At 38.5% G+C, this 16,646-nt stretch overlaps 1 protein-coding gene and 1 long non-coding RNA gene across 7 annotated transcripts in view; one reads left to right on the top strand and one right to left on the bottom strand.

Moving 5' to 3' along the window:
• Positions 1–10,083, top strand: part of LOC122556640 (ras-GEF domain-containing family member 1C-like) — a 237,115-nt gene extending 227,032 nt beyond the window's left edge. For all 6 annotated transcript variants that reach the window (XM_087995333.1, XM_043703592.2, XM_043703591.2 and 3 more), the window contains 4 exons: positions 2,460–2,555; positions 5,919–6,042; positions 8,054–8,126; positions 8,619–10,083. In XM_087995333.1, the coding sequence (XP_087851459.1) occupies positions 2,460–2,555; positions 5,919–6,042; positions 8,054–8,126; positions 8,619–8,643 (318 nt within the window). In that variant the 3' untranslated portion in view covers positions 8,644–10,083. The remainder of the gene's footprint in view (positions 1–2,459; positions 2,556–5,918; positions 6,043–8,053; positions 8,127–8,618) is intronic.
• Positions 1–16,646, bottom strand: part of LOC122556641 (uncharacterized) — a 50,714-nt gene that overhangs the window by 31,052 nt on the left and 3,016 nt on the right. The window lies entirely within an intron of this gene.

Genomic DNA, 16,646 nt, shown 5'->3' with positions numbered 1-16,646 from the left:
TCTTTATGTCATCATTGTCTACAGGAATAGTGCTAGAAGACTGGAGGATAGCAAATGTTGTTCCCTTGTGCAAGAAGGGGGAGTAGAGACAACCCTGGAAATTATAGACCTGTGAGCCTTACTTCAGTTGTGGGTAATGTGTTGGAAAAGGTGATAAGAGATATGATTTACAATCATTGTGAAAGGAATAAGTTGATTAGGGATAGTCAACATGATTTTGTGGAGGGTAGGTCGTGCCTCACAAACTTTATTGTGTTTTTGAGAAAGTGACCAAACAGGTGGATGAGGGTAAAACGGTTGATGTGGTGTATATGGATTTCAGTAAGGCATTTGATAAGGTTCAGAGGCGTGGGATTGAGGGTGAATTAGCGGTTTAGGTATGAGGTCATAGAAGGATGGATTAGTAAATTTGCGGATGACACTAAGGTCAGTAGAGCTGTGGATAGTGACAAAGGATGTTGTAGGTTACAGAGAGACATAGATAAGCTACAGAGCTGGGCTGAGAGGTGGCAAATGAAGTTTAATGTGGAAAAGTGTAAGGTGAATCAGTTTAGAAGGAGCAACAGGAATAAAAAGCACTGGGCTAATGGTAAGATTCTTGGTAGTGTATATGTGCAGAGAGATCTTGGCATCCAGGTACATAGATCCTTAAAAACTGCCACCTAGGTTGATAGGGTTGTTAAGAAGGCATACAGTGTGTTAGCTTTTATTGTTAGAGGGATTGAGTTTCGGAACCATGAGATCATGCTGCAGCTGTACAAAATTCTGGCGCGGCCACATTTGGAATATTGCGTACAATTCTGGTCACCACATTATAGGAAGGATGTGGAAGCTTTGGAATGGGTTCAGAGGAGATTTACTAGGATATTACCTGGTATGGAGGGGACGTCTTATGAGGAAAGTCTGAGGGACTTGAGGCTGTTTTCATTAGAGAGAAGAAGGTTGACAGGTGACTTAATTGAGCCATATAAGATAATCAGAGGGTTAGATAGGTTGGACAGGGAGAGCCTTTTTCCTAGGATGGTGATAGCTAGCACGAGGGGATGTAGCTTTAAATTGAGGGGTGATAGATATATGACAGATGTCAGAGGTAGTTTATTTACTCAAAGTAGTAGAGGCGTGGAATGCACTACCTGCAACAGTAGTAGACTCGCCAACGTTAAGGGCACTTAAGTGGTCATTAGATAAGCATATGGTTGAGAATGGAATAGTGTAGGTTAGATGGGCTTCGGATTGGTTCCACAGGTCAGTGCAATATCGAGGGCTTGTACTGCACTGTAATGTTCTATGTTCTAGTTCATTGAATAGCAAAATGCATTCAATATCTGTTCTTCAGCTCTATCACCTTTACTACCATTAGCATTCACTTTGCCCTTTTGGTGTGGACACTCTCACCATCTGTTCCATGCGGGCCTTCTGCCCAGTTGTCAACAGCATAAAGTCAAAATTCTCCAGTCCCTTCAATTCCAAAGAAGAGTCTTTTTGGACTCTAAACATTAACTGTGTTTCTCTCTCCACAGATGTTTCCAGATTTGTACCACTTCTCTAGCACTTCCTAAGTTTTTAATATAACTTTGTCTGCCCCAGTCCAACACCGGCACCTCCACAGCATGTTTTCTATTATCTCATTCTTTTGTTAATTTATAGACTGGATAACCCATCTAGTGGCCTAGCGGTGGGGTTAGACAATTACTCTAATCCAAATCTGATTTAGGATTCAGGTCTTGATCTTTGTTTTCTAACCATATTCATAGCATTCTAACAGTATTAACAATTTATTGCAAAATTTTCAATACATGTACACCAAAGGTAAAATTCAAAATCTAAATTAATTTAACTTGCTCAAATATACATTACTTGAATATACAAACAGAATGTGCTGGAGTAACTCCGAGGAGGAAATGGGGAAGAAATAAACAAATGGAAGATAGAAGTTGTTGAACTCAATGTTGAGTCCTGAAGACTATAGTGCCTCTTTATTTTTATTATTGAATAGATTATTCTATTTAGTGCAAGTGGTGTGAATAATATGAATTTTGATCTTATCTTTGCAAGCTGGTGTAACAATCCATTTCTGGTACATTTCCCACAATTTTGGGATCCTTCAGATGTTGGCTCTCTTGGAACTTCTTTGTCTATGACAATGCTTTTTCTTCTTGAGTTTTCTATCCAAACATGGGTCCTTGACAATGATTCACTAAACTTCAGCAAAGGGCCATGACCTTTTCATATGGGTAGGGTGAGCAGGCAGGCGCCATGCCTACTTCAGCCAGAAATGTGATCAAACTCATATGCTGTTGGTGTTAAGCTGATCACATACTAGTCTCTAGTCAGTTGTGCTGATGATCTTCACATTTATTATACTAACAAAGTAAACAGCAAAAAATAGTTCAATTTCCTTCTTGTGAAGAAAATATAAATGAAAAACTAGGATAAATAAAAAACTTGGTCTCTTCCAGATTGTTATCCCTTTCTTCAGTCTACTGATCAAAGATATTTATTTCCTAAATGAGGGATGTGCAAATCGTCTTCCTAATGGTCATGTGAATTTTGAGGTAGGTATCATACATGTTACCAGATTTAGGTAGTTCTAAGAAATGTCCAGTTTTTAATGGTCAAAATATACGTAGAATCTTTTGAAGACCAACTTTCACTTGATGCTTACTTTTACAAAAATTAAAGACCATGTACCATATTCAGGTTGATAATATGACTCTCAAGTGCAGTTGTACACAACTATCACATTTCAACAGGTACAAACTCTGAGGTTTTACTCTGTGTTCACTGTGCAGCATTGTCAGTTCAGGTTGCCAAGGTATTCCAGGAGGTTTCATATCATGACTGTCACATCTAGCTGAGCCATCCCCAGGTTGCACAAAGTGTGTTAAAATAAGATCAATTGAAATTGAGGGAAAGGGCTCATTTCAGGATCACTCATCTGTATTGTGTTCATACCTAATAAAGGAATTATTTAGCTTTGTCCAATTCATGTTGGCTCCCTCCAATACTTACTCAGCTACTCACACTCCCCTGGCATAGTCCTGCATGCTTTTATTGATTAAATAATTTTCAAATTCCTTTTAAGAAATCAAGCTTGAATTGCCTCCTAAACTCTTAGATTACTTACAGTGTGGGAACAGGCCCTTCGGCCCAACATGTCCACACCGACCCACCCAGACCCATTCCCCTACACCAAACACTACGGGCAATTTAGCTTGGCCAATTCACCTAACCTGTACATTTTTGGACTGTGGGAGGAAACTAGAGCACCTGGAGGAAACCCACGCAAACACTGGGAGAATGTGCAAACTCCACACAGTCAGTCGCCTGAGGCGGGAATCGAACCCGGGTCAGTCGCCTGAGGCGGGAATTGAACCCGGGTCTCTGGCACTGTGAGGTAGCAGTGCTAACCACTGTGCCACCATGCTGCCCACGTGAAGCAGTGCATTCCATATCTTAATCATTCATTTTAATTCAATGAATTCCTCATGCTGCCTTTAGTTTTTTGCCAAATCCCTAATTCAAAGTGCTCTGTTAGTGACCCTTTATAAATTCACATTTATTGTCACATGTATAGAAAAATGCAGTAAAAAGTGTTTTCCGCATGCAACACAGTGTCACCACGCTCTAGCACCATCTTGAAACACTGAATATAATGCACGAATTTACTCCAGTAGAATTCAGTTTTCCCTTTCCTTTTTATTACCCTCCATTACTCCTCCATTTGTGGTTTGACATCGGCCGGGGTCTCCATTGTGGGCCTGCCTCCACCATCGCTGCCACTCCTGCACCCTACTGCATCCGAGCTGGAGCCATGGGCCTGGTGTAATACCTCCTGCTCCTACTCCGACGCTCCTCCAGATACTACCGCCGTGGTCCTGGTCCAAGCTCCTCCTCCATCAATGCTGATGCCTCTGCAACCACAGAGCCAAAGATGGAGCTGGCCATGGATCTGGGGCTGCATGGAGCCTACATCCCGCTCCTCAGATGCTGCCTGACCTGCTGTGCTTTTGCAGTGCTACACTTTTCTACTCTGATCTTCAGTCGGCAGTCCTCACTTTCTCCTCCTCTGTGTAGGCTAAATAGTTAATGAGGTGAATTTGCTAAGCCATAAGAAGAAAACTCACTAGACCTCTTGAAGAAAATCCCTCCAAAAAAACCTAATGCAACTTAAACTTATGCAAAAAAAATTCAGCCCCATACCTCTATTCATTAACCGCAGGATCCTCCATATCCAGTGAACTGCTTTCTTAATCTGCTCTGTTACCTTCAATGATTTGTGCATATATCAATATCCAGAGGATAGTGAATTGTTATTTATTTTATAAATGCCTTTTCTTGTTTTTCATATTAAAATGTATCCATGAAATCTTCTTTAAGTTAACACTATCCTCCTCAAAGTTAACAATACTTTCAATGTTTGTGCGATCTATGATTTTGAAAATGCGTGCTGCACACCAGATCTCTCTCAGAACCCTCAAATCTGGATCACTAATATAGATCAAGAAAAGATGTGATCCTAATACCAAACTATAGGATACCCCACCATGTGCAATTCTCCAGTCTGAAAAGTAACTATTCACCACCGACCTTTGTTTATTGCCACACAACTAACCTTATATCTATTATGCCACTGCCCTTTTTATTCAATGAGCTTCAACTTTGCTGACAGGTCTATCATGTGGCACTTTATCAAATATCATTTTTTTGTAAGTCCACATACAACACATTATTATAAGGAGTGCCAATGCTATCTGCAGGAGTTTTAGCAAATTACCAAGTTTTAGCAATCCTTTTTAGGCATAAAAATGTTGAATTACATTGCAATGCACAAAAATCTCCTACAGAAACGGAATAATAAAATGTTTCTAAAAATGAAAATTATTCACCACACCTTAGATGAAACAACTTTAGAAAGAGCAGTAGTTTACTGCGATGACTATTGGTATATTGAGTGGTGCTTTGCTCCTATTTGTGGAGACACTAAGCAAAGATGAGGGCATAAATGGAGTAAACCTTCAAAATATGACAGGAAAAAGTTGTGCCCTCACCAGCACAAACCAATTTCTCTTGTGCTGTTTAGTCGTCTAGAATATTACATTTTACATACTTTAGTAAGATCGTCCCTGGTTTGTTAATAGAAAGCAGCTTGCATCCATGTCAGGAAACATCAACACACTATAGACTCGTGTTCCAGTTTCTCGTGGTATGATATCATTATGACAAAGCTCCCCGTAAACATGTTCAGAAGCTATTGTTTCAAGCAAAGGTACATGTAATCTTTTACTCCACACACCCCACAGCTCTTACCATTATCTGCTCCAAGTTTGCTGAGCATGTGCTTACATATTGAAGCTGCAACACAATGTATCACTACAGAATAGGAGGCATATATCCTTCCTGTGGGAATCCACTGAGTATTGGTTAAGAAATGGAGGAGATAGAAACTTATGGGCAAACAGAAAATGAGCCAGGAGAACTCTGAAGCATTTATAGCATTAAGCTCAGAGTGGTGGTGACAAATACCCATGAACAAGTAATTTGCCAAAAGCTTTGACCCCAGTTTTTGTTTAGCCAAAGAAATATGAGAGAAAATATGTTGAACACATTGAATACCTTTATTCTGACATTTCATTTTGTAGATTTCATCATAATGTGATATTGAAGTAGAAGAAGTTTTGATGAATTTTAATTCAGCTACAAGATTACCTTTTAAACATTTACAAATTCTATTTTTTAACATTTGAAAGAAGTCAAATATTGGAATAAATTAAATGAAGCCAATTTCAAATAATCAGGTGGAAATATATTTTACTATCTAATACTGTTACTTCAACTATTTAATACTTAAGTTATAAGCAATTGCAAGTAAGAATTTATATTTTGCCATGAAGAATAACTTTCTTTTATTTAAATAGAAATTTTTAGAATTGGCCAAACAAGTAGGAGAATTTATGATGTGGAAACAGGTTACATGTCCTTTTGAAGATGATCAAAATATCATTCATTATCTTCATACAGCCCCTGTCTTCTCTGAAGATGGTAAGTTTTTGTTTCATTAATCATTTCAGGAAGTCATATTTATGTTACATGATTGAAATAGAGTTCCAAAATGGTTGTACAGAACTCCCCTAAAGAGAGCTGAAGTTTACAAGGAAATTTTGAATGATGTTTAGGCTTAAATATTCCTCTGCTTTTGCCTCCCGATTTTGCAGGATGTAAATGGATATATTAAGAAACGTATTATAGTTCATAAGGCACAGTCTTCTCCAACCAAATCTGACCTTTCTCCTATGACCTCTGCAGAGATATCAATTTTCCTTCCTCATCCACCATTTACAAATGCTGACAGGAAGTTGAAATCTGGAATTGCATGCTAAGACATTGTGCAACAGTGATCTAGCATGCCCCTGATTCATAATAGTCGAGAGAGTGGTGCTGGAAAAGCACAGCAGGTCAGCATCTGAGGAGCAGGAGAATCAATGTTTTGGGCATATGCCCTTCATCAGGAATGAGGCTTGTGGGCCGGAGGGCTGAGGGATAAATGGGAGGGGGGTGGGGCTAGTCCTCTATGCCCGAAACATCTATCCTCCTGCTCCTCGGATGCTGCCTAACCTGCTGTGTTTTTCCAGCACCACACACTCGACTCTGATATCCAGCATCTGCAGTCCTCACTTTCTACTAACTGATTCATAACAGTAATATCCAAAGATGGAATAGTCCCTGGGCAAGAGTAGAATGTCACCATAGTATCCTAATGATGGAACAGGGCTTTATAACATCCTCATCTTGCTCCATTTTGGCCCAAATATGTGTTGAAGTGCTTCATCTCTCTGTGGCACCAAAATGATGCTAGAGTCTTTCAGTAATAGGTTCCTTCTTGGCCATAGGAATCAGAAGTCTGCTTTGTATCTTTAATGGGTCCCACACAAATCGGTTTAGTTTAGGGGACAAAATAAGTGATGGTCAGATGCCATTTCCTTCCATTTGGCCACCAGAAGGAAAATCCATCCTTCAAATTTGTAGTTTGTTGTAAAATGTAGTTATATGAATATGCAAGGGAGAGATGGTGATGTAGTATTAATGTCACTAGACTAGTAATCTAAAGATCTCAGGTTAATGTTCTGGGGAGATGGGTTAAAATCCTTCACTTGATGGAATTTGAATTAAATGAATTAAATTGAATTAAATCAGAATTTGAAAGCTGGTTTCAACTGGCCTTCAGTGATTGTGGCTATGGAATTATTATTGATTGTTATGTAAACCCTTCTGGTTCACTCATGTCCTTTAGGAAAGAAGGTCTGGTATCCTTACGTGATCTGGCATGAACATGACACTGAACTCTCAGCAATGTGATTGACTCTTAAGTGCCCTCAGTTCATGGAAGTCAGGGATGGATAACAAATGTTGGCCTTGCTAGCAATGCCCACATCCCATGAAAAAAATAAAGAAAAGTATGATACAAATAAGGGGTAGGAGTAGGCCCTTTGGTCCCTTGAGACTGTTTCATCATTGAATAAAATCATGGCTGATCTGAATGTGATTCAACTCCACATTTCTGCCTATCCTCAAGTGCATTTCATCCCTTGTTATTGAATTATGTACTGTGAACCTAAGCCTATTTTATAAACGACCTCAAAATTGATTAAGATGAGAAATTCTATTAGTCTGGATTTGATTTGAATCTATAAGTGAAAGGACTATGTAATCACACCCATGTTTGATGTCTGTTTTAAAGCTAGGAATTAAATCTCAGTTTTACACTTTGCACCATGTATGTTTCTTTGCAGTGCTACAATTGACCTAGATTTGCAATATCATGGTTAAAAAATATTTTTAAATATCTTTTATCACAACCATTCCTGCTTTTAGAATCCAATACACAACCCTTCACATAATAATTAACTTTAATTAATCTAGTCCTAAAATTGTATTTTTCATTGTTTATATTCGCAAGTTAGATTTTACAGTTGAAAGAAATAGCAAATAAAACTGATCTATGCAACAGTGATACTATATGTTAACAGAAATTGCATTCTTTCCCCACACTAAGGTTTGTATTTGGCGTCATATGAAAGTGAAAGTCCAGAAAACCAACTTGAAAAAGACAGATGGAAAACTTTAAGGTAAACTCCAATTCTAATGTGTTTTCATATTTAATAACCTTTTATGAATATAAGGCTGTGTTTCCTAAAATGGTATGACACCAATTCAACTAAATGAAAAAATATTTCTATGTATATTGCAAATCATTGTTCATATCAAAATTGTTGCTAAGTATTTCACATGCAGAATTATTCTAAAATGAAGTCACTTATGTGAAAACATAATTGGAGAGCCCTATTCAATAGATGAGATCATTGATCATTTGGGAGTTGCATTTTCAAGATTTCACAATACGAAATTGCAAGCTACTAAATTTCTGTCTTTACCATGATCTGAATGAGTGGATTTATCTGTTAAATTTAGATATTGTTTATTAGTATATTTACCTACTAAATATTCAACATCTCCCTGCAAAATGGTTTTACTGCTTTCGGTAATTCAAAAGATACAAAATACCTCAGTAAATTTGATGGGAATATTTAATTTTCTTTTTTGTTTGTCTTTTGTTTCAGATCAACACTCTTGGGAAAGACATGAGTGTACTGAAGCAGTAGAATACAAATCTACTAATATCATAGCTTGCACTATTGACTTCAGAAACCAGCAGAGATATAGGTTTTCTTGTGAACTTTGATGAGCAGGATTCATCAGTTAGAGTCATACAAATATGAAGAGAAAAAAATATTCCTCACTTGAACCCCTCTCTAAACAAGCAGTTTTTAAATTATACAGATCTAATCAATAAAAAGCTGGATAACGTTAAATTTCAGAAACTGAAATACTCTATCTCAGTTAGTACATGTTCTGTGACTGATTTAGACAAACTAGACTGCAAGACATGAAAAGATCTGAAAGTAAATAGTTTCATTTATTAAAATATTCTGCAACTGTATAGTTCATGTTTTGAACTCCACCTGAAATAGATTTGAACATATGAGCTGAACTCAAGAAGCCAAGTTTCAGGATTCACTGTGTCAAGGTAACTGCTCTTTATCTCAACTGAAAGAAATACTTCCGTTTGCAGGAAGATTCTACTAGACTGACATTCAGTTGTGTACAATACTTGATAATTTTGTAGAGCACATATTTTGTGTTGTAATATTTTACTCAATGGGTACCTGATCTCATCATGTGCATGCATTTAAAATGTCTCATTAAAGTTTGAATTATTGTGACATTTTTCACTTGCTTACTTAGCAAGTTTAGATGATACAATTCATCACTAACATTATTTAAACAATATAGCAAAATGTAATGTAAATATAAATCTGACTTTCTTATGTGCATTTTGTGATATGGAACAAATTTTGAACTATAAAATGGTAATTGTCAGTATGCCTTGTTAAATAACAAATTAAGACAACAGATTTAAACCTGATCAATCGTAACAAAAGCGGGTGAATACTTAACAGGTTGTAGTTATACTATCTGTGAGTTATGTAACAGTCATCTGTTAAACCCTATAAATATTATTATATGAGGTTTATATCTGGCAGACACATAATATTTCCTTCTGAATTGCATAATTTTATGATGTAAATATGATTTTCACATACTTATACTCACCTTAATTTATAGTTAAAAAAAGATTATTATTGTTAACTTCAATCTGAGTAGTCATGGTGGTAAAGAAAAATGAGGAAGAACTAAGTCTATATGATAGCTGTGTACAATCCCACATGTATTTGAAATTCAGGAAATTAAAGCCATTGAAGATGCACGTAGTTATAACAGACACATATAATGGCATTTACTTGTTACTTAAGTACAAGATATTTTTGTAGTACATAATATTGTAAATGGTGTTACATATTAGCCAAACTAGTATTATATGACTCTTGTCATATGTATATCATGTTGGTCACCTGTGCCCTGCATCCATTTATAAGCAAAAAGGTAAAAACAATGACTGCAGATGCTGGAAACCAGATTTTAGATTAGTGGTGCTGGAAGAGCACAGCAGTTCAGGCAGCATCCGAGGAGCAGCAAAATCGACGTTTCGGGCAAAAGCCCTTCATCAGGAATAAAGGCAGAGAGCCTGAAGCATGGAGAGATAAGCTAGAGGAGGGTGGGGTTGGGGAGAAAGTAGCATGGAGTACAATAGGTGAGTGGGGGAGGGGATGAAGGTGATAGGTCAGGGAGGAGGGTGGAGTGGATAGATGGAAAAGAAGATAGGCAGGTAGGACAAGTCATGGGGACAGTGCTGCACTGTCCCACTCACCTATTGTACTCCATGCTACTTTCTCCCCACCCTCCTCTAGCTTATCTCTCCACGCTTCAGGCTCTCTGCCTTTATTCCTGATGAAGGGCTTGTGCCCGAAACGTCGATTTTGCTGCTCCTCGGATGCTGCCTGAACTGCTGTGCTCTTTCAGCACCACTAATCCAAAATCCATTTATAAGCATGTATTTTGCAAACATTTTGGGCATGATAATCCATGCACTGGAGGTGGCAAGGCAGGTGGTGAATAGATCAAATAATTGTGCAGATTGACCCCTGAGAGATCCTTGCCACCTTCTTGCCAACTTAGCCATTATGTGCTTGATGAGAAACGTTATGGGCAAGTAGTCAATTTAAGATTTCAATTAGTGAATTAACAGCTACTTAAGGGCCTCAACTCATCACCTGCCCAATTACCTGCTTTGCCAAAGACAAGCAAAGTGGCTGGTTTCCAAATGGACAAATGGGATGATAAGCCTGCTGGTTTGAAGTAACTCTTCTATTTGATCAAATCAGATGAAAGGGGATGATAGGGGCAAAGGTATGGCTAACGAAAGCCCTTACATCTGCCTCTGACACCCTAAATGCGTGACTCCAACGGAAAAGCACTATACTTCATGTTGTTTGAGTCCCTAGAGCTTAGACCTCCAGGATGATCTCGAGAAGCCAGAAGCTGCCTGCCTCTAAATTGTCAGCAGCTTCTGGCACAGTGAGATTTCAGTATCAAGGTTCATACTTGTCAAGATACTTGCTGGTCAGCTTTTCAGTGGTTGATTGGAGTTTGACCTGGAGGGCTTTCTGACTGATGAAGGCAGCAAGTCAGTTGCCCCCAAAGACACTTAGCCTCCTTGCTTAGTTCATGAAGTGCTAAGTCATGACCAAATTCTTGTTTTTTGTAAATTGTATGTTAATTACTTTAATCCAACAAGGATAACCATGACCACTCATAATTCTAGAGCAGATTTCTATCTGTTTCTGATTGGTGGCAAATTTGGCAAAGATGCTGGCTTTAATTGGATGCATTGCTTCACAGATGTTATGAGGCTTAAAATGTGTACAGTCCTCCATATTGTGCTGGTATATAATCACCATTCTAACATTTTACTCTCAAAAATCTGTTTTGTGGTCAAATGCTTCTTGTTAAAAGGCTAGAGAGCATGATTCCTTATACAGTTTTTTTTTAGTTGTATGCTTTATTTGGTTAAAAAAATGAAATTATTGCTGTGGTATTTGAAAATTGAATTTTTATACTGCTGTATGAAATAATGGAAATATTGTTGATAATATTCTGGCTAATTTATCTGTGCATAGAATTTATATATTATGTGTAATTTATACTGTGTTCTAACAGTTTGGCTGAATCATTGTCAATTTCTAATTTTTGTACCCATTGTTGTGAATGTTTTAAATTCTTCTAATAAATGATGCAAACAGTAATAACCATGATACAAATTGAAAAATTTAATTTTATCTTCTCTATGTTTCATTTCATTCTTATTTCCAACAGTCTCCTAAAATAACATTTCATAAGCAGGTTGATAAGTTTCACTGAGGATGGGTACCCTATCCTATGTGGACAACTTTTGCCAAAGTGCCAAACACAAACCATGGTCCTGATATTTCAAGTTTTACATTAACCTACTGGGATTGCAATGCCAGGTAGTTAGGGCAGATCTTAGGTATACCTTGTGAAAATATAGATGGTCTTTTGAAAAGTTTCAGGATTATCTAGTTTGAACAAAACCTGTAGAAGATAATTTGGAGTCCTTGGGCACAAATGAACTGAGACCCTGAAAAGAGGGATCTGAGAGAATAAAGGAAATAACAGGTAGGAGGAAGAGAAGGAGTCACTATCTAACAGATATTCAGGTGGGGTACGTTTTAGGTAAACTAAGGCTGTGAAGAAAGACAGTGAAAATGGCTGCATCAGCAACCTTGAAAAATTGGCAATAGCTATTTGCAATAGTGGTCAGAAAGATCCACAATGATAAAGGCTCAGTGAACTGACAATAGAGGAAGGACAAGTGCTCTAGACCAATAATGAATCACAAGAGGGAAATTGCTTGGCATATGTTCAAGCACTGCCCTATTATAATCTGTCCATTACACCTGCTTGAAAGAAATATGCAAATGCTTTATCACTTGAATCTATACAAGTCACTCTTCTTGACTTGTATTTTCATTAATCATTGAAGTAGTCCATGCTGTCAGGATGCAAGACATAGACAGAATTGTATTAATAAATGGCAAGCAACATGTGTGTCATGCAAATGCTAGTTAATAATCATCACCAACAAGAGACAACCTCAACATTAAATGACATGACCATTTTCAAGTCTTCCATCAGCAAAATCCAGAGATAGTCACCAATGACCAGAAACTGACCTGGACTAACTATTAATACTGTAGTTTAGAAGCACTGTGGTGCAATGGGAGTGTCCTGGCCTCCAGGCCAGAAGGCCTAGGTTCAAGTCCCACCTACTCCAGAGATTTGTCTTGTCTGGACAAGTTGATTAAATAAAATCTACAAATACTGAAGACAAAGTTAGAGTCTGGGGTTTCTCCAGAAAGTGACTTACTCCTGATTCTCAGAGCCATCCAACCATCACAAATGAAGAATATGATGGAATATTCTCCACTTCCCTGGACATCAATATTCAGAAAGCACAACCCCATCAAGAACAAAGCAGCCACATTGATTGGCAACTCATCTGCCATCTTAAGCATTTGCCTCTTAGCACAACGGCAGCAATGTGTACTATCTAGAGAAGATTTCCAATTGCTCTGCACCCCTTGACACAGGGATTACTGCCTCAAACTAAGCCTCTTTAGATTATTTTCACTGACTAGTTCAGAGACAACAGTACAGATCCCACCCCTTTCCTCTAACATTGATGGAATCTGTTGAATATGTCCAATAGATACCATGGATAACAACACTCCTATTGCTCATTGATCTGTTGTGCTGTAAATCAAAAGAACATGTTGAGCTTGGCTATGTACAGTTCTGTTTACCTTATTGCAAAACTATACTTTATTCATTAAAATATATAATTACATAGAAGATCCTAAAACAGTTCTGAATAGAAAAGAAACACAATATTTTGGAATTTGACATCTGCTAGGCTTCCCTGCAGTTGCAAATTAATGCATCCCTCAGCACATAGTCCTGGACTTTGGAATGTGCCAGTCTGCAATGCTCAGTCGAGGTCACCTCTTTACACTCAAAGAGGCAGATCAAAGAACGCTTTCACTAAGTTGATGGTCTTACAGGTGCAGTCAATGTTTGTCTCAGTGTGCATCCCGGGAACTGTCCATAGCGGACAGAATCCTGCATTTTATTTGAGTTTTAGTTTTATTTAAGAGAGGACAATAGTTGCATTAGAAGCAGTTGAGTAAGTTCACTAATTCCTGGGATGAGGGGTATAGATTCATTATTCACTATTCCCAAAGTGAAAACAAATGTGAAAATCTGGTTAACCTAACATAATACCCAATTTGAACTAACTGCCAATTCAGGTAAAAAGAATATGGTGCACTAGGTATTTCCCATTCAAAGAAAGTAACAATTTTTTGTCATCAAAATTTTTGACCAATGGCAACAAAGAGACATGCCCTTTTTAAAATTCCCATACACACACAAACAGACACACAAGAGTCAAGACACAAGCACTATAGTTGGAGAAGGGAAGAAAAGATTCAAACCAGCACAGTTCTTGGCACCAGTTCAGATTATACACATTGTTGAGTTGTTCTCTTTCAGATCCTTCACTTCCTCTTGGTTCCTTGCTGAAGAAATGAGGTTATTTACATACTAATGTGATCTTTTATTCACTGGCTGAGAATTTACCCTTTCCAGTTTCTCTCAGGATGGTTTGTCCCTTTTTCTGTTACAACAAGGGAGTTTGCAAAGCCAGCAATTTACAGGAAATGATGAGTGAAAACCACTACCAGGAGATTTTCTATTACTTCTCCACACAGGAAGAGAAAGATTGATGTATTTTTTCTTTGCTAGCTGTATATTTCTCTATTGTCCACAAAAAAGGCTAGTCATTTGCTCAGGAAACTACTTAGAAGTTATTTCTACATTGAGCATTCCTGAACTCACACTAACTGGTCAATTGAAAAAGCAACCAAAGTGGCCCCAAACTCGTACTCAAAGTGTTAATATGCCAAGTGTTCTCCCCCACTGCTTGAATGAGGTAAAATTGTAGAATCAATTCTCAGTGAGTTCCAATAACTCATTTTTAAAACTACAACACTTTCTGCCAGTTTCCTTGGTTCAACCCAGTATTTTTCCCATTTTAATCCACAGTCCAAACAAATGGAATCCTTACATGTCTCCACCCTAAGTGTCATAGAGATGTAAAGCACGAAAACAGACTCTTCAGTCCAACTCGTCTATGATGACCAGATATCCTAAACTAATCTAATCTCATTTGCCGACTCTTGGGCAATATCCCTCTAACCTCTTCCTATTCATATACCCATTCAGATGTCTTTCAAATGTTGTAATTGTACCAGTCTCCACTACTTCGTCTGGCAACTCATTCCATACACATACTACCCTCTGCGTGAAAAAGTTGCCCCTTAGGTCCCTTTTAACTTTTTTCCCTCTCACCCTAACCTATGCCCTCTGGTTCTGGACTCCCCAGCCTATCCGTGCCCCTTATGATTTTATAAACATCTACAAGGTCACCCCATAGCCTCTGAAACCCCAGGGAAAACAGCTCCAGCCTATTCAGACTCTCCCCAAACCTCAAATTCTCCAACCCTAGCAATATCCTTGTAAATCTTTTCTGAACCCTTTCAAGTTGCACAACATCCTTCTGACAGGAGGGAGACCAGAATTGCACACAATATTCCAAAAGTAGCCGAACCAATGTCCTGTGCAGCCGCAACCTGACATCCCAGCTCCTTTATTCAATTTTCTGACCAATGAAGGAAAGCATACTAAACACCTTCTTCACTACCCTATCTACCTGCAACTCTACTTCCAAGGAACTATGAACCGGCACTCCAAGTCTCTTTGTTCAGCAACACTCTCAGGAACCTTACCATTAAGTGCATAAGTCCTGCCCTGTTTGCCTTTCCAAAATTCAGCACCTCACATTTATCTAAATTAAACTCTATCTGCCACTCCTCAGCCCATTAGCCCACCTGATCAAGATCCTGTTGTATTCTGAGGTAACCTTCTTCGCTGTCCATTACACCTCCAATTTTGGTGTCATCTGCAAACTTACTAACTATACTTCCTATGGTCACATCCAAATCGTTTATGTAAACGATGAAAAGTAGTGGACCCAGCACCAATCCTTGTGGCACATCCCTAGTCACAGGCCTCCAGTCTGAAAGGCAACCCTCCACCACACCTTCTGTCTTTTACCTTTGAGCTAGTTATGTATCCAAATGGTTAGTTCTCCTTGTATTCCATATGATATAACTTTGCTAACCGGTCGACTATGAGGAACCTTGTTGAACGCCTTACTAACGTCCAATAGATCACTTCCATCGCTCTGCCCTCATCAATCCTCTTCGTTACTTCTTCAAATAACTCAATAAAGTTGGTGAGCCATGACTTCCCATGTACAAAATCATGTTGACTATCCCTAATCAATCCTTGCTTTTCCAAATACATGTAAATCCTGTCCCTCAGGATTCCCTCCAACAATCTAGCCACCACTGATGTCAGGCTCACCAGTCTATAGAACTCTGACTTTTCCTTACCACCATTATTAAATAGTGGCACTACATTAGCCAATCTCCAGTCTTCCAGCACATCACCTGTGACTATCAATGATACAAATATCTCAGCAAAGGGCCTAGCAATCATTCCCTAGCTTCCCACAGAGATCTAGGGTACATCTGATCAAGTGCTGGGGATTTATCCATCTTTATACATTTTATGATATCCCACACCATCTCCTCTGTAATTTGGACATTTTTCAAGATGTCACCATCTATTTCCCTACATTCTATACCTTCCATGTCCTTCTCCACAGTGAACACTGACGCAAAAATACTCATTTACTATCTTCCCCCATCTCCTGTGGTTCCCCACATTGGTTGCCTTGCTGATCTTTGAGAAGCTGCTGAAAATGTGTTGCTGTTGTTCGAGGGTGTCCCAGAGGTGTTCTCTGAAACGTTCCGCAAGTAGGCGGCCTGTCTCCCCAGTATAGAGGAGGCCACATCGGGTGCAGCGGATGCAATAAATGAAGTCTGTGGAGGTGCAGGTGAATTACTTCCCTCCAAGGCCCCAAGGGATACTTCTATATACGCCAGAAATTCACCTGCACCTCCACAGACATCATTTATTGCATC

The sequence above is a fragment of the Chiloscyllium plagiosum genome, unplaced genomic scaffold (genome assembly GCF_037043375.1).
Source record: "Chiloscyllium plagiosum isolate Xiang-an unplaced genomic scaffold, Cpla_swu_hap1 HiC_scaffold_16, whole genome shotgun sequence".
NCBI lineage: Eukaryota > Metazoa > Chordata > Chondrichthyes > Orectolobiformes > Hemiscylliidae > Chiloscyllium > Chiloscyllium plagiosum.
Note: the sequence above shows the minus strand (reverse complement) of the source record. Positions and strands in the feature narration are given on the sequence as shown.